General features: G+C 41.9%; 1 protein-coding gene across 1 annotated transcript in view; it reads right to left on the bottom strand.

The window, feature by feature from the left end:
• Positions 1 to 20638, bottom strand: part of lama1 (laminin, alpha 1) — a 346216-nt gene that overhangs the window by 274179 nt on the left and 51399 nt on the right. The window contains exons 2-3 of the mRNA XM_073047634.1: positions 13160 to 13330; positions 10127 to 10239 (exon numbers count right to left, since the gene is read on the bottom strand). Of these exons, the coding sequence (XP_072903735.1) occupies positions 10127 to 10239; positions 13160 to 13330 (284 nt within the window). The remainder of the gene's footprint in view (positions 1 to 10126; positions 10240 to 13159; positions 13331 to 20638) is intronic.

Genomic DNA, 20638 nt, shown 5'->3' with positions numbered 1-20638 from the left:
AAGCCGCTGGCTCTAATTTTAGAAATAAAATCATTTTTTTAATTGTAAAGGCCGCACCGGATTTTAGGCCGCACCGGATTTTCGGCCGCAGGTGTCCCACGTTGTAATATGAGATATTTACACAGAAAGATATTACACGTGAGGATTTTTTTAACTTTTAATTAAATCCATATGGTAACAAAAACAAATACATATTGCAAATGCTTTTTTTCGAACCGTGCCCGTACGCGGCTATTTTTAAATATACGTTGCGTATACTTCTTTACTGAACAACATTCCAATATCTCCTAACGACTGGTAAAAAATATATATACTGCAGCCTACCAGGAAAAGTTATTGATACCTTTAACTTAAAAGCAGAGTTCGCTCAGATCCAAAGCCGCTCGCGTAATGCGCTCCCTCCCTCCGTCCCGTTTCATCGCAAACCGGCATTTAAAAGCAGAGTTCGCTCAGATCCAAAGCCGCTCGCGTAATGCGCTCCCCCCCTCCGTCCCGTTTCATCGCAAACCGGCATTTAAAAGCAGAATTCGCTCAGATCCAAAGCCGCTCGCGTAATGCGCTCCCCCCTCCGTCCCGTTTCATCGCAAACCGGCATTTAAAAGCAGAGTTCGCTCAGATCCAAAGCCGCTCGCGTAATGCGCTCCCCCCTCCGTCCCGTTTCATCGCAAACCGGCATTTTCCCACAAGACACCGCGAAACCGGGTGTGTCGTCATAGCATCCCGCGATGTAGTACAGAAAACAAATATAGTTTAAACTAAGTAGGGTAGGTAGCACAATGCTTCGAGTGTTTTCCATGTTGATGAGGGTGAGTACAAATGACTGATTTACAATAATTTAATTGTGAAAGTGCGCTTGATTTATCGTACAATTTCATTGGACCTCTGTGAACTACTCATCAATTTTATTGGTCTACTGTTACGAGGCAAAATGTTTACGAGGCGGCATGAAAAAAACCATGCATTAGCCGCTTCGGATTATTGGCCGCAAAGTTCAAAGCTGTTCAAAATGTGGGAAAAAAGTAGCGGCTTAAAATCCGGAATCTACGGTAGGTATTAAGTGTTTTTGGGACCTGTTTATCTCAGGATCTCATGCTTCATTTGACCAATTGTCAAATAAATTTGCACTCCCAAAAACACATTTTTACAGATACCTTCAAATTAGAGATTTTCTACATTTCCAATTAGCTACTTTTCCTATAGGTCCGATAAAAATTTACTGGACGATCTTTTAAGTTTAAAACCTTTTGTTAATGGGTCTTATTACCAGTATCTATAACTTGCTGATTGATTCTAGACAAGACTTTTTAGATAAAATAAAGCTTGGGAGGATGACCTAAATTGTCAGATTTCTGATGATAGATGGAATAAAATTCTTATACAGGTTAATAAATCATCTTTCTGGGCTCATCATTCTCTTCTACGATTTAAAGTGGTTCATTGAGTTTACATTTCTAAACAGAAGCTCTCCAGTTTTTACCCGAATGTTTCTCCACTTTGTAATGAATGCAACTCTGCTGATGCCTCTTTAATTCATATGTTTTGGTTTTGCCCTACAATTGAAAAGTTTTGGCGGGAAGTATTTCATACCTTCTCTCAACTTTTTAGGGTCCAATTTGACCCAAATCCCCTTACTGCCTTGTTCGGTATTAGTGCAAATGAAGATATAACTTTAAATACTCCTAACCTACAGGTTTTAGTTTTTACCTCTCTTTTAGCAAGAAAAGCAATCTTGCTTAAATGGAAGGAGTCTACCCCTCCTACACATCTTCAATGCTACGTGATATTATGTCTTATTTAATTTTAGAAAAGATCTGCTGCTCAGTCTTAAATTCGAAACAATCTTTTTATGATGTTTGGGGACCTTTCCTAAATTACTTTTCCAATTTATAAAGTTTAACAGTGCACAGACTTTTATGTATATTTTTATCTTCTCTTCTTAAGTGAATATGTTTTTTTTTTCTAATTATCCATTGTCATCCATCAGCTTTTTTCTTTGGTAGTTGGTAGGGGGTTGACTTTGTTTTATATAAAAAATTTATTTTATGATGTATGACTTATCTTTAAATTTTTGATTACAGAGTGGTATATCTTTATGTGTTATGCTATAACATTTTGATCAATTTTATCACAATATATGAATAACACAAGTTATGTTGAGATGTATCTATGTGTTGCACTCTGTAAATCTTTTTTTTCTTCTGAATAAAAATATTGTAAAAAGAAAAGGAATTGTAGAACATTCCCAAAATGTAACCACTTCACAATGATGTCTATACTTTTGTTGGCCTATGTTGCCAACTAAGAAATTAACTCGTCTTTCCACCTTCTCTTCTTTCAGAGGCTCCTCAAACCCTCTCCATTACCTTTGTGGAACTCCTCAAACCCTCTCTGTCCATTCTCCAAACCACTGACTTTGTGGAACTCTTCAAACCCTCTCCGTCTGTTCCTCCAGACCATTGATTTAGTGGAAGGTACCTTTAGTGTATCCAAGTCCTAGCAACCGGCTGCGGAGTGGTGCACCTCAATCCAGCTCAGATTCCAGGTCAGGGAATCAAGAACTAGCACAGAGTTTTAGGGTAGGAGGGGAGACAGTTAATAGGAAAATGAGGTGCAACTGAGGTGGAACGAGCTGCTAGAGAAAATGGTTGACGGAGGTGCAATAACAACCTTTAAAATGCAGAAAGGTTTAGAAAGTTACAGGCCAAATACAGTGGATTCCAGTTAATTGGGACACATGTGGCCCAGTACATTTTGGCCCAATTAAGCGGCTGCCCCAATTAGCTGAAATTTCATGGAAATAGTTAAAAGGGTATAAAAAAGACAAGCTATTATTTAACTGAGTAACAAATGTATTTAAGTTAAAACACTATCAATACTACGACAGTACCATAAAACTGTATTAGTGCCTGATGTTATCGACAGAGGAATTCATCCATTGAATGCTGACGCGTTCTTTTGATTGACTGTAAATGAACAAAATCATTGCAAATATCTAGTGTAAGTAATGGACTGTCTTCATATGATGCTATCAATGATTGCATCCTCCAAATCTTCAGCTTCAAATTGTTACATTTTCACTCCCTGCTGTTTCTGGCATCTCCAAGCCTGAATGCTTGAGACCGTGGTGAGCAAAACAGTTCTGAATTGTCATACTGCTTATTTCTCACCAACTATCAGTAGCAAATCTCACTGCAGTTTAAACACAAGCACATATAACTGATGATAGTTAAAAACTGTTGACTCTAAGTACAATGTAGTGCCTAATGGCCACACAAATGCATACATCTGACACTAATTAGAAATTGCTCGGCAACAGTCCCCTGCGCCAATTAAGTGGTGCGGAGTCCCCAAAAAAAAACAACGGGAATCCTAGCTATTTTCTCAATTAGTTTTTGTTCTTCTGGAGTTGTCCTAAATCAGCAGCTGTCCAGATTGACTGATGGCCCAATTAACTGGAATCCACTACTGGCAAATGGAACTAGTTTGGATGCACATCTTGCATGGCACTGACAATTTGAACTGAAGAGCTTGTTTCGGTTCTGTACAACTCCGTGATTCTATGCACACCTAGCAGCTGGAAGCCTGGTACAGGTCTGTGCGTTGGTACAGTAATGTCTGTTTTGAAACAATATGTGGCCGTGGAACACAACAAATGGCCAGAGGATGCAAGATTCTGTTCTACCCACACACTCCACTCAACTTAGCAACAACATCTTCCGGATGGGTGAGATTTCAGTGAAATTCCTTGCTGTTGGTGATGATTTTCATAAACAGGCTAACAGAGTAGCTGGTTCCCTGAAGCTGGTTCCTAATCGGCAATATCCTGTGGAGTTCAGACAGACGCGTCAAAAGCACACCCTTCCCCTCACCACCACCTAGGCTGCTGCAGTTTGTCGATAATCCTGTCATCTCTGAGAGGGTGGTTAACATTTCCAAACTTAATAAAAATAAAATAATTAAAAACCAATTTAAAAACCTAAATATTAATAATAGAAAATATTAAAGAAATTAAACTTCAAACACAAAATCAAGGATAATTAGAACACTCAAAACACAAAGGGAATTCAATGTATTTAAGCATATTTGTTAATTTAAAGATTGTAAATGACCTGAAACCTCTCTATCTTTCTTTATCTCTATCTCTCAATGTTTCAATATGGTCCTTCCTGCAAAACTATTGGGCATTACTGATAAATCAACGGTAACATGAGGATAATTTAGTATTCCAGAGAAATGAGGCACTTAATGAGTCAGGTACTGTGCATAGTTTAATGACACTTGGAATGTACTACAATATGTTTTTGCAACGCATGAATTAAGCATATTTTTTGGAAAAACAAAACCAGCTTTTCACTCGGGTTGCTGTAATGAAGCCTCAAAATGACCAGATTCCTTTACTGGCAGAAGGGAAGGGATGTTTGTAGCTTCCACTGACCAGTCAACCAACTGTCTTGCTTCAATTCAGGAGAATAAATTATACTGGAATCCTGCAACTCATTGTCACATAATGAAATTAAATATGAGTGAGCAGGTCCTGCTGCAAAGACATCAATGACCAAAACAGCTTCAACTCATTAATCCAGATCAAAGCGACATCGTTCAACTGACCAGCCTGAACAGGCCTTCCAAAGGTCATTAACAGCAGAAATGAGCGAAACCAAAATCCTACAACAATGTCCCTTTCACAGGGAATGCTTCATTCCCTGTGATAGCACGCTATGAAATCCAATGGTAGCAACCTATTTATTTTAATACATATTCAACAGTTCTTAACGAACAATAAGCTTACAATACCTGGTAATCTTCCTGCAATCAAACTGAGGAAGATTGCACCAGTTTTGAAAGTATAAAAGCAGGCACTCAATTCACTAGTCTGCACTGAATGCTACTTTGATCAGCTTGCTGCTGGGCATCACATCCACACACTGTTTCATTTAATAACTAAACGACTATCATAGGCACACATCAAAGCCCACAAGTAATTAGAAACGTAGCCCATCATTAACCAGGCCTTCAGGCACTCTCATCAGCTCTGTTATTTTCATAGCTAATTCAAAGCTTCTTCAAGCTTTGTCTGAAGGGCCATCTCAAATTTCTGTATTAATCAAAAAATAAAGGATGTCAGATAATTCCACCAGGTCCATACACTCCAGCTTCACATAGCACATATTCAAACATCTCCAACTGGGAAAGCAATTTTATAGTATTAAGATTCCTGGGTCTGAGTTTGAAAAACTATATTTACAGCAGCCTCCGGAGCACACTTGCTGAACAAAACAGCCAAAGGTTATGGTGAAGTCTTGATAAATGTCAGCAATGAGAATCACCATTGTGAAGCAAGACATTATTGGGCTGGACTTACTTTTCAAAAGAGCTGATTACAGAAAGCTAATGTCAATGGCCTGGCTTTAAAGGGAGTTGCACCATACTGGTGTCTGTTCCATGTGAAGGCCAAATTTCAAATCCAACTAACATGGGAAGTTAAATGTTGAATTGAGCTGAGTAACAATTGTTTCCTCCAGTTGCCAAATGCCGCACAGGGAGGTGGCAAAACGGGAATTAATGGAAGAATGACTGAAAGGTTACTGTAATGGAGCCAATGCTTCAAAGTGACTAACATAGCAGCTGGGTCCTGAAACTGGTTCCAAGCGAGTGTTCCCAGATTCAGGATTCACTCTTCAAAAGACAACTGAATGTACAGGCCAACCCCAGATAAAATGGATTCCATTTTTACAGACCTCTAGAAGTCATTTTTGTCCATGAATCAGAAAATATACAAGAATTACATGATATGGTATTGTAATGCATGAAAAGCACAGAAAAGTGTTAAGAAAAAACAATTAGAAAGTAAGAAGAGAAAAGAAATTAGTCCTGCCATTAGGAGGAATGAATATTTATGTACTTATATTTAATACTATTATAGGAGCTCGAATGCAGGAGTATCCATATATCAGGCACTCTTAATGTATTTACAGTCATATTTAGAAATGAAAAAAAATCCAAAGGTTGGAAGAGGTCTAATAAACTCTTTTAAAAGGAGCTAACTCCAGATGAAGCAGTTTCACGGGCTAAACTTCTTCCAGCTGCTCTGTAATTTCTATGATGCTCTGCAGAACCAAGGAAAGAAAGACAGGCCATGAATAGTTAGTTGATCATCCACCGACTCCAATGATAGGTGCCTTGTCCTTTACCCGTGAGTGGGCTGATGAAATTTCTTTGATGGCTTGTTTACTTGGGAGACAGGTCAACATGGCAATCAGATTGAGCACAGAATCAACACAGCCAATATTGCACAAGAAATGGAGCAGCAGTGTAACTCAGATAAAGGGCAGGCCTTTAAGATATAGTAGACTGCTGAATGTGAAGCACAGACAACAGATCTGATTTACAGCACAAGCACTGGGTTTGGGTGATAAATCGCCTGTACAGTTGCTCTTTTCCCACCATTAGGAAGATACCATACGAAGAACACCATTTGTTTGGAGTTACCAAGGCAAACCACATGCAAGGCAGGTCTTAATTCTTGCCTCACATCACTTTAACAAAAAAAATGACTAATGTGCTTAAATAACAATGCTGTCAGGCGGTGGCTATGCCGTGCCTTAAACCGTTACTGGAGAGGAAGTAGATCAGATGATGCATTGAAATAACTGCCTGCAACAAAAGTCAAACATATACCTGGTCTAATGTTCAGGACTTTAGCAAAGTGTTGCATATTGGTATCTTGCAAACCTAATATAGAACAATGTACTTTTGAACTACAACAGTGAGTATGTGTTTGCCACATAATGTTGTCATACCTGGAAAAATCAATGATTTTAAAATTTATTTTTAACTTTCTATTTTAGATAGTTTCAAATGATCCTTTTAGCCACTCTGATGTGGTGACTATCTCTCTAATGTGTAGCCAATTGTGACCCATTTCCCTGTACATCACCTCTGTGCTTTTTAATGTTAAAAATATAACCCCGACTGTCACATACTATGAAATTACAAAGTCCACAGTTATTCAGATACTGCTGGAGGAAGATGCCCTGACATTGGAAAAATGAGTAATCAAGAACAAATGAGAAAGGAGTAGGGACACCCAGTTTCTCCATCATCATTGACTAAGATCATAGCTGATTTATCCCTCAAATCCACTAAATCCGTAAATACTCTGATTCACTCAGTCAGATTCACTTTAAGTTCTATCCTATCATACAGAGATTTATTTGTTTGTTTGTTCATTTTATGATCTTCACTCTAAATACAATATTGCTTTGTTCCAGAGTCACAAGTTTGTAGTCCACCGTGATATCTGGGGAGTGTGAATTCAAACAACGAGTCTGAATCTTAATGAGCTTAGAGCGTGGATCAGTACTTGGAGCTATGATGTGGTGGCCATTACAGAGACTTGGATGGCTCAGGGACAGGAATGGCTACTTCAAGTGCCAGATTTTAGATGTTTCACAAAGGACAGGGAGGGAGGCAAAAGAGGTGGGGACACGGCACTGTTGATCAGAGATAGTGTAACAACTTCAGAAAAGGTGGACATCATGGAGGGATTGCTATGGAGTCTCAGTGGGTGGAGGTTAGGAACAGGAAGGAATCTAACTTAACCGGGTTTTTTTTTAAAAATAGGCCACCCAATAGTAACAGGGACATCAAGGAGCAGATAGAGAAACAGATCCTGGAAAGGTGTAATAATAAGAGTTGTCATGATGGGAGATTTTAATTTCCCAAATATCGACAGGCATCTCCCTAGAGCAAGGGGTTTAGATGGGGTGGAGTTTGTTTGGAGTGTTCAGGAAGGTTTCTTGACACAACATGTAGATAAGCCTAAAAGAGAAGAGGCTGTACTTGATATGGTATTGGTCAGGTGTCAGATCTCTCAGTGAGAGAGCATTTTGGAGATAGTGATCATAATTCTATACAATAGCATTGAAGAGAGATAGGAACAGACGAGTTAGAAAAGTGTTTAATTGGAGTAAGGGGAATTATGAGGTTATCAGGCAGGAAATTGGAAGCTTAAATTGGAAACAGATGTTCTCAAGGAAAAGTATGGAAGAAATGTGGCAAATATTCAGGGAATATTTGTGTGAAGTTCTGCATAGGTACGTTCCAATGAGACAGGGAAGTTATGGTAGGGTGCAAGAACCGTGGTGTACAAAGGCTGTAATAAATCTGGTCAACAAGAAAAGCTTACAAAGGGTTCAGAAACCTAGGTAATCTTAGAGATCTAGAAGATTACAAAGTTAACAGGAAGGAGCTTCAGAAGGAAATCAGAAGAGCCAGAAGGGGCCATGAGAAGGCCTTGGCGGGCAGGATTCTGGAAAACCCCAAGGCATTCTACCAGTATGTGAAGAGCAAGAGGATAAGGTGGGAAAGTGTGTATGGAACCGGAGGAAATAGCAGAGGTACTTAATGAATACTTAGTGATTGTAGTGATGACTTGCAGCAGATTGAAAAGCTTGAGCATGTAGATATTACAAAAGAGGATGTGCTGGAGCTTTTGGAAAGCATCAAGTCGGATAAGTCGCCGGGACCAGATGAGATGTACCCCAGGCTACTGTGGGAGGCGAGGGAGGAGAATGCTGAGCCTCTGGCAATGATCTTTGCGTCATCAATGGGGACAGGAAAGGTTCCCGAGGATTGGATGGTTGCAGATGTTGTTTCTTTATTCAAGAAAGCCCAGGAAATTATAGCCCAGTGAGTCTTACCTCAGTGGTTGGTAAGTTGATGGAGAAGATCCTGAGAGGCAGGATTTATGAACATTTGGAGAGGCATACTATGATTAGGAACAGTCAGCATGGGTTTGTCAAAGGCAGGTCCTGCCTCACGAGCCTGACTGAATTTTTTGAGGATGTGACTAAACACATTGCTGAAGGAAGAGCAGTAGATCTAGTGTATATGGATTTCAGCAAGGCATTTGATAAGGTACCCCATGCAATGCTCATTGAGAAAGTAAGAAGGCATGGGATCCAAGGGGACATTGCTTTGTGGATCCAAAACTGGCTTGCCCACAAAAGTCAAAGAGTGGTTATAGATGGGCCATGTTCTGCATGGAGGTCGGTGACCAGTGGTGTGCCTCAGGGATCTGTTCTGGGACACTTACTCTTTGTGATTTTTATAAATTACCTGGATGAGGAAGTAGAAGGATGGATCGCAAGTTTGCTGATGATACAAAAGTTGGAGGTGTTGTGGATAGTGTGGAGGGCTGTCAGAGTTTCCAGCAGGACATTGATAGGATGCAAAACTGGGCTGAGAAGTGGCAGGTGGAGTTCAGCCCAGTTAAGTCTGAAGTGGGTCATTTTGGTAGGTCAAATATGATGGCAGAATATAGTATTAATGGTAAGACTCTTGGCAGTGTGGAGTATCAGAGGGATCTTGGGGTCTGAGTCCATAGAACACTCAAAGCAGCTGAGCAGATTGACTCTGTAGTTAAGAAGGCATATGGTGTATTGGCCTTCATCAATCGTGGGATTTAATTTAGGAGGCGAGAGGTAATGTTGCAGCTATATAGGACCCTGGTCTGACCCCACTTGGAGTACTGTGCTCAGTTCTGGTCGTCTCAGTACAGGAAGGATGTGGAAGCCATAGAAAAGGTACAGAGGAGATTTACAAGGATGCTGCCTGGATTGGGGAGCATGCCTTATGAGGTTGAGTGAACTCAGCCTTTTTTCCTTGGAGTGATGGAGGTTGAGAGGTGACCTTTTTTCCTTGGAGTGATGGAGGTGATAGAGGTGTATAAGATTATGAGAAGCATTGATTGTGTGGATAGTCAGAGGCTTTTTCCTAGGGCTGAAATGGACGAGTTGAGCCAAAGGGCCTGTTTCTACACTCAACTCTACAATTAGTAACTACCTCGTCAACCCAATGAGTAGACTGGCTGAAGGAATACACCAGAACTAACATGCTGATAACAAGACATGTGAAGAGACACAAGAGACTGCAGATACTGGAACGTGAAGGAACACAACAAGTACTGGAGGAACTCAGCAGGTCTGGCAGCATCTGAAATGGATCTGAATAAATGAAGGATATCAACCCAAAGTGTCAATTGTCCTTTTCTCTCCACAGATGATGCTTAATACGCTAAGGTCCTTGAGGACATATAAAGGTTTGTTTCTTGCTTTCTCCTTACCTGTCTCAGGTCCAGAGTAATCGTCACCCAGTGGAATTGTCTGCCATTCTGAATACTTGGACTCTGCCACCAATTGTTGGTTCCATCTATAGCGCTCTGTATTGGATGTCGCTCTATAGGTACATTCACAAAGAGAGAGAAGAATTTATTATTTCTGAATCTTCCTATACCTTCAGTCCATAGTTGCCCCTTCTTCATTTGTGTAGTTCACTTTAATTGCAGAAGACACAGGGATAGGAATAGGAAAGGTTTAGAAGGATATGGGCCAAATGCAAATGGGACCTACTCAAGAAGACCCCCCCCCCCCCCCAGCTGACATAGACAAGTTAGGTTTGAGGGCCTATTTCCAAGTTGTATAACTACATTACTGTGACTCTAAGTTGATAGAGTGCGGATAAGGTCAAGAACATCCACAAATAGATGAATTGAATGTGGTAGAGAGCTGTTGGTACAATCTATCAGGACACATTTGCTTCAGGATCTCCACACAACTCAGTCATTATAAATTATCAAGCTTCTTATTACATACCTCGTGAAATGAAACAAGAGGGAGAGGATTGGTCAGTTGCTGGTGCCAAGGGATTAAACAGCACAGACCACCACATAAACAAAGAAATTATAGACCTGTAAGCCTGACAGCAGTTGTGGGAAAGTTATTGGAAGTAATTCTAAGGGATTGGACATACAAGTCTTTGGATACACATGGACTGATTACGGATAGACAATATGGCTTCATGCACGGTAGGTCATGTCTAACCAATCTTAAGAGTGATTTTTGAGGAAGTGATCAGGAAAGTGGATGAAGGCAAGGCAGTGGATGTTGCCAACGTGGACTTTATCAAGGCATTTCACCAGGTCCCGCATGGGAGGTTGGTCAAAAAGGTTCAGACACTTGGCATTCAAGATGAGGTAGTAAATTAGATTAGACACTGGCTTTGTGTGAGATGCCAGTGAGTGGTAGTAGATAGTTGTCTCTCTGTCTGGAGGCCTGTGACAAGTGGTGTACTATAGGGATCGGTGCTGGTTCTTTGCTGTTTGTCATCAATGATCTGGATGATAATGTAGTTAACTGGATCAGCAGTTCCGGATGACACCAAGATTCGGGGTGTAGTGGACAGAGAGGTTATCCTGGCTTGCAGGAGGATCCACATAGCTGGAAAAATGGGCTGAGAAATGGCAGAAGGAATTTAAGGCAGACAAATGCGAGGTTTTGCAGTTCAGTAGGACCAACCAAGGTAGGTCTTATACAGTAGGGCACTACAGTATGTGGCAGAACAAAGGGATCTGGGAATACACCTCCATAATTCATTAAAAGTGGCATCATAAATAGATAGGGTCGTAAAGAAAGTTTTTGGCACACTGGCCTTCATAAATCAGTGCATTAGGATGTTACGTTCAAGTTGTACAAGATGTTGGTGAGACCCAATTTGGAATACTGAGTACAGCTTTGGTCACCTACCTATAGGAAAGATGTAAACAAGGTTGAAAAAGTACAGAGAAAATTTACAAGGATGTTGCCGGGTCTAGAAGACCTGAGTTATAAGGAAATAATAAGTAGGTTAAAACTGTATTCCTTAGAATGTAGAAGATTGAGAGGAGATTTGATGGAAGTATACACAGTTATGAAGGGTACAGATAGGATAAGTGCAAGCAGGCTTTTTCCACTAAGGTTGGGTGAGACTATAACCAGAGGTCATGGGTTAAGGGTGAGAAGTAAAAAGTTTAAGTGGAACTTGAGGGGAAACCTCTTCACTCCAGAGTGTGGAATGATTTGCCAGCACAAGTGGTGCATGGAGCTCAATTTGAAAACTTAGGAGAAGTTTGGCTAGGTACGTGGATGGTAGGGGTATGGAGGCTATGGTCCCATCAGACTGACTACGTCCAACAAATAGCACCCACTATACTTAGAGCACTGATCAACATATACTGCAGCCTGTGCCTAGTTACACTTTCCACAACATCACCCCACCCACCATAACACTCCTTCCCCAAGCCTTTTCAGTCCTCATATCTGGAGACTAATCTTAATGAAGCCTGCTTTTGGTTTCTCCCCTGCACTGACTGAGTAAAGGAATTAAATGCAACAGGATCTCTCTAGTTTCTGGCTTCACTGACTACTTTGGCCTCTCTCTCCAGGGCTTCTGTTTTGGAACCTGTATCTGCCTGCATCTGCTCTATTTGGCTTAATACCATCACAGATCGTCCTGGTTTCCTGTTCTGCTTCTCTTTCTCTGGAATGAGCTTCACATTGGTTGAGGGAGTTCAAGAAACTTGGATCTCATTTTGGCCTAAAAAATACCAGGAATTAATCCATTTCTAAAGAACAAACTTAAGACAGTAAAGACTTCAGCTCCTTGACTCTCAGCAAGACTTCAGTCTTCAGCACTACCGGCTACTACCTGGCTAGTAATGGGTCCGTAGGCACCCTATTCTACACTACCTTCTTGTTTTCTTTCTGCTTCCTAGCCGAAAACCCAGCCAGGAGGAAAGGCTGCCAAGGGACATGCAAATCTATCAAGGCATTAAAATCCCAGGATCCATTCCACACACACTTCATGTAACGAGATAACACTTTAATAAACTTTGAGAGGAAGAGCTGTGCAGGCCACTGTGAACTGTGTCCTCTTTAAAAGAGTTTTTGATGAAATTACAAATAGTAACTAGAATCTCCTCCCACAACTGGCTCAAGGGGAAGGGTTAGAATGACAAGTATCCATAATAATGTTGGATTAGAATAGGTCTTCGAAAATCACTTCATGTCTATTTCCTAATGAACGTTGGTGTGCATAAATCACAGAAAGGTCATCTTTTTCCCCATTTTCATGAGCAACGTAGGCTCAACATTGCGAATTGTAACTCTCAGCTATTTCCCCCAACCTAACAAGATTATTATTTAAGGAAGAAAATTCAATAATCAAAACCAGATCCTATTAAGAATAGAAAGTTTTGTAACTATATGCAGAATGTCAATTCCTATTTAGCGTGTCATCACTACACCGAGTTAGGTACACGAATCATCACAAGTACACATACCTTTGGGATTTGCACTATTCTGGTCACAAATACGGCACTGGGGGTTACGTATAGGCCGCCCGGGGACATGCTCCACCAGTTTGCAATACATCTCAGGGCCATGTTCACCACAGGTTGCATTAGTGGAGATGATAGCATTGCTGGCCAGATTCAGGATGGCTGGGAAAAGACCTGTTGAAGACAAAACAGAGAAGTTAGGGACCCAAATCATCAAACAATCTAAAATGATCTAAAGCATGCTATACAGAAGTAAAAACCAGGTGTTTTGGAACTCTTCGAGATATTTTTAGAAATCATAAAACATGGCTTTAACACAAAAACAAAGAAAAGCAAAGAAAAATGCACATGCTGAAGATCTGTAATCAAACAGAATCAAAACCAGATTCAATTCAGAATAGAGAGCCTTGCAACTTATGCAGAATGTAGATCTTTCTTTACTCAGTAGGTCATGCAGCACTGATGGAGAGGGAACCACTGGTGTTACAGATCAACGTCTTCTCATCATTTGTCAACATCGCTGTATGTAATAACCATAGGTCCCTGCCCAGTTCTTGTGACTGCAATGATACGGTTGTAGTGTCAGCTACAGGTCACTTTGTACAGAAGGTTATGGGTTTATATCCTATTCGTGTAGAGGGAGGGCTGTACAGCTATTGAGATCGCCTTTAAATTAAGGCCTCTCATAATGACATAAAGTACCCTGTGCCTGCAGGATAATACAAGAATTATCCCTGTGGCCTTTGCTAATGATGATCCTTCAATCAATACTACTGAAGCACTTAATTAGCTCACAGTGAATGCTTCCAATGTGTTCAATATTACATGGAATTGCCCGGAGGTGTGAAATATCCTATATTATTGAAAGACTCAGAGAATCATTGCGACACTACAAGAGACTATTTAACCCATAAAATCTGTGATGGCTAAGAGATGAATCACATCAATCCATCTCCCCTGCTCTTTGCATAGCTCTTGAAATTATTTTTTTATTTAAATTTGATTTAATACACTTTTGAATGTCCTATATGATCCTGTCTGATTTCCAATCATAACAATTATCTGTATAGAAAGCTATATAGAAGTTTATTACACTAAGCCAAAAAGTCACAAGTCCTCCAGGAAATCAAACACTTTCTTAGCCATCAGATTACATTTTGTAACACAATCTTCCACTGTGTTTTTCTTACATTTTACAAAAATAGGTAATAATGAAAGTTTGAAGAAAGAGCTTGGAGTGGTTCATTCACTGTACAATGTTCTGAGGCCTTTGTCAGTCAGAGTTGATTGTGGATATTGCGTCTTAGCTGTCCCGATATGCAAACTTGGGCAGTAGTATATGGAAGGCAAGCTGTTGCCCACGTAGCAAGCTCCCCCTCTCCACGCATCTGATGAATGGCAGAAACCAATACAGTTTGGTACCAGCAGCATCACAGGAGCTGCCAGTCAACATTGCACTCAATGCCTTAGGGACTCCAGCTCCGGATTTTCCCGAGGTTCAGTCCCGAAGCCTTCCCTATCAGTGGGTACAGCACAGGTTTGACCTCAAAGTCTTCCTTCTCCTAGATGAGCCGCCAACCATGGCTGACGAGCCCCATCTGCCCAAAGCCACTGGTTTTAAGGCACCAGTAACATTTTCCCCTTGTCCCGTCAGTAGAAACTGTTCTGCTGGGCTTAGCAGCTAAGCCACTCATGAAGGCCAGGAGCTGGGCTTGGTTGTCAGAGGCTATTTGAGGCGCATGTCATTGAGAGCATCTAATAGTATCCCTATTACCACCTCCAGCTGTAACAACCAATGTTACTTGCTTTGTATAGATCAGTAAGCATTCAGCAAGCATGTTTTTCAGACAAACTAGGGGGCACTTTGCTTCACTGATGTGACAGCATGATAGTCTATGTTTGCATTTCGCTTTGGCACATCGAGGAAATTTGGTTCAGCAAAAGGGTGCCAGCTGGCCTGCCTTAGTGGAAGAAAGGATGAGTTCAACTTCCCTATTCAGCTAATAATCTGATTTAATAGTCCAGAGAGGGAACATGCACTAAGTTACCCAATGCTAGATGAGACAAAAAGAGGGATTTTACCTCTCCAGAAGTCTGATAATAGTCAATTATTGATGGATTAGGTTAGAGTGTCAACCAGGGCATTAGGGGTTTATGTCACAAAGCTTGTACAATAGTCATGTAGACTTTACATATGCAGTAGACAAACCAAATTAGAAGAAATAATATAGTGAATTCTTAAAATGACCAACAGATAGTTTTAGATAGATAGATAGATAGATAGATAGATAGATACTTTATTCATCCCCATGGGGAAATTCAACATTTTTTCCAATGTCCCATACACTTGTTGTAGCAAAAACTCATTACATACAATACTTAACTCAGTAATAATATGATATGCATCTAAATCACTAACTCAAAAAGCATTAATAATAGCTTTAAAAAAAAAGTTCTTAAGTCCTGGCAGTTGAATTGTAAAGCCTAATGGCATTGGGGAGTATAGACCTCTTCACCCTGTCTGAGGAGCATTGCATCGACAGTAACCTGTCGCTGAAACTGCTTCTCTGTCTCTGGATGGTGCTATGTAGAGGATGTTCAGGGTTTTCCATAATTGACCGTAGCCTACTCAGCGCCCTTCGCTCAGCTACCGATGATAAACTCTCCAGTACTTTGCCCACGACAGAGCCCGCCTTCCTTATCAGCTTATTAAGACGTGAGGCGTCCTTCTTCTTAATGCTTCCTCCCCAACACGCCACCACAAAGAAGAGGGCGCTCTCAACAACTGACCTATAGAACATCATCAGCATCTCACTGCAGACATTGAATGACGCCAACCTTCTAAGGAAGTACAGTCGACTCTGTGCCTTCCTGCACAAGGCATCTGTGTTGGCAGTCCAGTCTAGCTTCTCGTCCAACTGTACTCCCAGATACTTGTAGGTCTTAACCTGCTCCACACATTCTCCATTAATGATCACTGGCTCCATATGAGGCCTAGATCTCCTAAAGTCCACCACCATCTCCTTGGTCTTGGTGACATTGAGACGCAGGTAGTTTGAGTTGCACCATATCACAAAGTCCTGTATCAGTTTCCTATACTCCTCCTCCTGTCCATTCCTGACACACCCCACTATGGCCGTGTCATCAGCGAACTTCTGCACATGGCAGGACTCCGAGTTATATTGGAAGTCAGATGTGTACAGGGTGAACAGGACCGGAGAGAGTACGGTTCCCTGTGGCGCTCCTGTGCTGCTGACCACTGTGTCAGACCTACAGTCTCCCAACCCCACATACTGAGGTCTATCTGTCAAGTAGTCCACTATCCAATCCACCATGTGAGAGTCTACTCCCATCTCCGTTAGTTTGTGCTTTAAGATCTTGGGCAGTATCCTGAAGAACTAATAAGAACTAATAATAGGCTGTTTAGATCTTGTAGTATTACATAAGAAAGAGTTAATTATTAATCTGGTAGTTAAGGGGCTAAGGGAAGAGTGATCATAATAGAGAATTTTCTAACAAAAATGAAATTGATCTTGTTCAATCTGAAACCAAGGACTTCAATCCAAATAAAGTTGACTCTGGGTTATTGGGAGATCTGATAATAATTAAGCAATGGCTATCATTTAAAAAATACATAGTTGACAATATATTGTTTGATGGCATAAAAAGCAGAAAACAAAGCAGCAAGCTTGATGACAGAGAAACTTTCAGAATTCAGCAAAGGAGAACCAAAAAATTGACAAAAAGGTTAGGGAATATGTTAATAATCTTGATAAACTTAACATCAGATTATAAAAAATTAGAGATACTATAAGTAAAAGAGAAAGTAGAAGCACACTATATAGGGAGAGAGTAAGCCAGGAACTACAGCGTAATTAGCCTGTCCCACCTCACTTTCCCTACCTGGTTCCATCTGCCCATCATCTTATCACCCCTGAATAGTGGATGCCCCTATCTTTGTGCAACACGCTGTAAGATTTCACTACTAACGCAATAGCTTCTCTGTAATGTTTCACTGCTACGGTAATGGTTTCTCTGTAACAGCAGAGGAGGTCGATGGGGGGGGGGGGGGGGGAATGACAGGACGTGTCCGTGAGCTCCAATGTGCACATTAGACAGTTTCATTAAAGTGGGCCCTTTTTATTTTCTTTACTAACCCAATAGTCAGTAAGATTTATAAAGTTCTATCATTCAATTGCATATGGTGTACTGTTTGACATTTTGCAGTTCAGATTTGTAACCGGGCTAACACATCACGCAGCTTCCACACAAATGAGATTTCTCAGTTTGGCTGAGCCAGAGGTTGTCATCCCCTAGACAAACATATGCTGGCTGAACTTGAGGGTTACATTGTATAAGATTCAAAATTAAGATGTGCGTTTCTGAAAGAGGTCTGGGTTAAGGTCAAAGGACAAAGGTGATTTAATTATGTCCGGGGACAAATGTGATTTAATTATGTCTGGGTTAAAGTCTGTAAACAAATGTGATTTAATTATGAATGCAGAAGCCCTGACAAGATTAACTGTTTGTGGAAGCATTGATGTCCTGAGATATGGACTATTCTTTTACAGAAACGTGTAAAAAAACAACTCCAAATATGGAATGGGAAAACACTATGTACCTCCCGAGTCAGGGAGGGGGGTGGTAAGGAAGAAGGATAAAACCTGCTGCCCTGTAAGGTTCAGGGTTCCCTTCTCTGAGGGGGGCCACCTCTGCAGAACTGTTAATAAACTTTGTTTCCTTGAATTTGTCTTAAAGCCATTATTCGGGAGCATGGCTCGTTTCTGACAACTTGGGGGCTCGTCCGGGATCCACACTCCAGCCGTGAGGGGGGCAAGGAAGGACATCGGAGAAGGTGCGCCCTGCCGAGTTCGGCAGTCCCTGATTCCTTGCTCGTCGCCCCGCACGGCTTGAGCGAGTGATATCCGGCGGACTCAAGGAAACAAAGAGGGGTTTCGAGGCAGTTGAGACAGTGAGCGATCGAGTAATTTCTGTGCACAGGACCCAGGTAAGAAATTGAATTCCTGTAGAGACGTAGTACACAAGAATCGTAGAACTGCGGGGTTCCTGCAGGTGATTTCTCCTGTAGAGACGTAGTACACGAGAATTGTGGAACTGCGGGGTTCCTGCAGGTGATTCTTCCTGTAGAGACGTAGTACACGAGAATTGTGGAACTGCGGGGTGCCTGCAGGTGAATTCCTGGGCGATCGCGGGAATACAGGTTCCGGAATTGGACAGGAGTGACTGAGCTAGGTGGGTCACATTCAAATTAAATTCCTGCAGAGGCATAGTGCACGAGAATTGTGGAATTACGGGGTGCCTGCGGGTGGATTGGAACCGAGCAAGTCCTCGAGATGGGGAATAAGGGGTCTAAGAGAGAAAAGGGTAAAGGAAATCCAGGCGCCAATGATGAAAAATACCCCGGGGTACCCCCTGATAGTCCGTTGGGACGGATGTTAGAAAATTGGGATTATGGGAGGCGAAAAGGGAAGTCAAAGAAAAAATGATACAGTACTGTGAATTCTGGTCCCGCCAGCCGATCCAAGGGTCGGCTGTGTGATGGCCTAAGTTCGGGTCTAGCGAGGATTGGGTACAACAAGCCCTTAATCTGTACGTGAATTCAAAACCTAACGTTAAACCCGAAGAAAGTGATTATGCCCTATGCTGGTTACCAACGACAAATAGTTATAAATTGAAAACGATAAATGAAGGGGGACAGAAAAAGAATACATGGGAGGTGCTCGACCACCTGCCGCCCCATATGTGCCCCCTACCGCTCCGCAAATCGAAGACCCTGAGACGGAGGTTGGCCAACAGCTGATTCATGTTGAATTTGTATCGAAGGCATGGCCAGATATAAGAAAAAAACTGGAAAAACTAGAAGATTGGAATACTAAACCCTTAAGTGAACTATTTAGGGAGGCACAGAAAGTGTTTGTAAGAAGGGATGAAGAGAAGCAGAAGACGGCAAGGATAATGGTCCAGACAGTGCGACAAGTAACCGCAGATAGTAGAGAGAGAGACAGGGACCATGGTTGGATCGAGGTAGTAGCCAGGAGCAAGGAGGAGGGCTAAGGAAGGCTTTAAGATGTTTTCACTGCAACGAAGAGGGACACTTCAGGCGCGAGTGCCCCAGATACCGACGGGAAGTGCGCTCGTACGCTATGATGGAAGATGAAGACTAGGGAGGTCGGGGGTTCCACCCCTTGGGGAAGAAAAATCATCGGCAGGAACCCCTGGTAAACTTGAAATTAGGTCCCCAAGGGTGTGACACAACCTTCATGGTCGGCTCAGTCCTGTGAGTTATACGCACTCCAAAGGGCTCTGATAATATTGGAAAAGAGAGTCGGAACTGTATACACTGACTCCAAATACGCCTATGGGATAGTACATACATTTGGGAAGATATGGAAAGAAAGAGGACTGATAACGGCCAGGGGAAAAGGACTGGCACATAAACAAATGATAAGTATGACATTGGAAGCCCTGGCCTTACCGACTGAAATTGCGGTAGTACATATACCTGGACACCAAAAAGGATCGACACCTGATGCTGTGGGGAACCGTCTGGCGGACGAGGAGGCCAAACGGGCAGCAGTTGAAGAACCGGTGCAACTCCTGACTTTGATACCAGTGAGAGAAGGACTTACTAAACTGCCTGTGTTTACTCAAGTGGAGATTGACAACATGAACCAACTAGGAGCCCGGAAAGACGCTGATGGTAAATGGAGAATCCCCGATGGAAGACAGGTGCTAAATAAGGAAGTGACCCGCAACATACTCCAACAACTGCACCAACAGACCCACCGGGGAGCGCAGGCAATGTGTGACACGGTACTTAGGGAATATGCATGCAAGGGAATCTACACTTTGGCCCAACAAGAGGTAACTGGATGTCCAACGTGCCAGCGAATAAACAAGAAAGTGATGCGATCCATCCCAAGAGGCAGCCAGCCCCTGGCCATGAGACCCTTCCATAGGATCCAAATTGACTTCACCGAGCTGCCCCAAGTGCAGAGATGGAAATACTTATTGGTAATCGTGGATCACTTTACACGCTGGGTGGAAGCATACCCAACTACTAAGGCAGATGCGCCCACAGTAGCTCGAATACTACTTGAGAACATAATCCCCAGATATGGAATCGTGGGGTCCATAGACTCTGACCGGGGGACACACTTCGCCTCCAAGACGCACCAGTTAATTTGTGATGCACTTGATATCAAATGGAAGTACCATACCCCGTGGCATCCCCAGAGTTCGGGAAGACTAGAACGAATGAACAGCACCCTGAAGGCACAGCTAACCAAGTTGATGTTGGAAACCAAGCTACCATGGACCAAGTGTTTGCCGATCGCTCTCCTGAGAATACGTACAGTGCCCCGCAAGGATATAGGAATATCTCCTTATGAAATGCTCTTTGGACTGCCATATTGGAATAAAATAGAGGGGTATCCCACACTACAGGGGGGTGATTTATTT

Source organism: Hemitrygon akajei, chromosome 1 (assembly GCF_048418815.1).
Source record: "Hemitrygon akajei chromosome 1, sHemAka1.3, whole genome shotgun sequence".
Taxonomy (NCBI): domain Eukaryota; kingdom Metazoa; phylum Chordata; class Chondrichthyes; order Myliobatiformes; family Dasyatidae; genus Hemitrygon; species Hemitrygon akajei.
The sequence above is the reverse complement of the archived record's forward strand: the minus strand, read 5'-3'. Positions and strand labels throughout refer to the sequence as shown.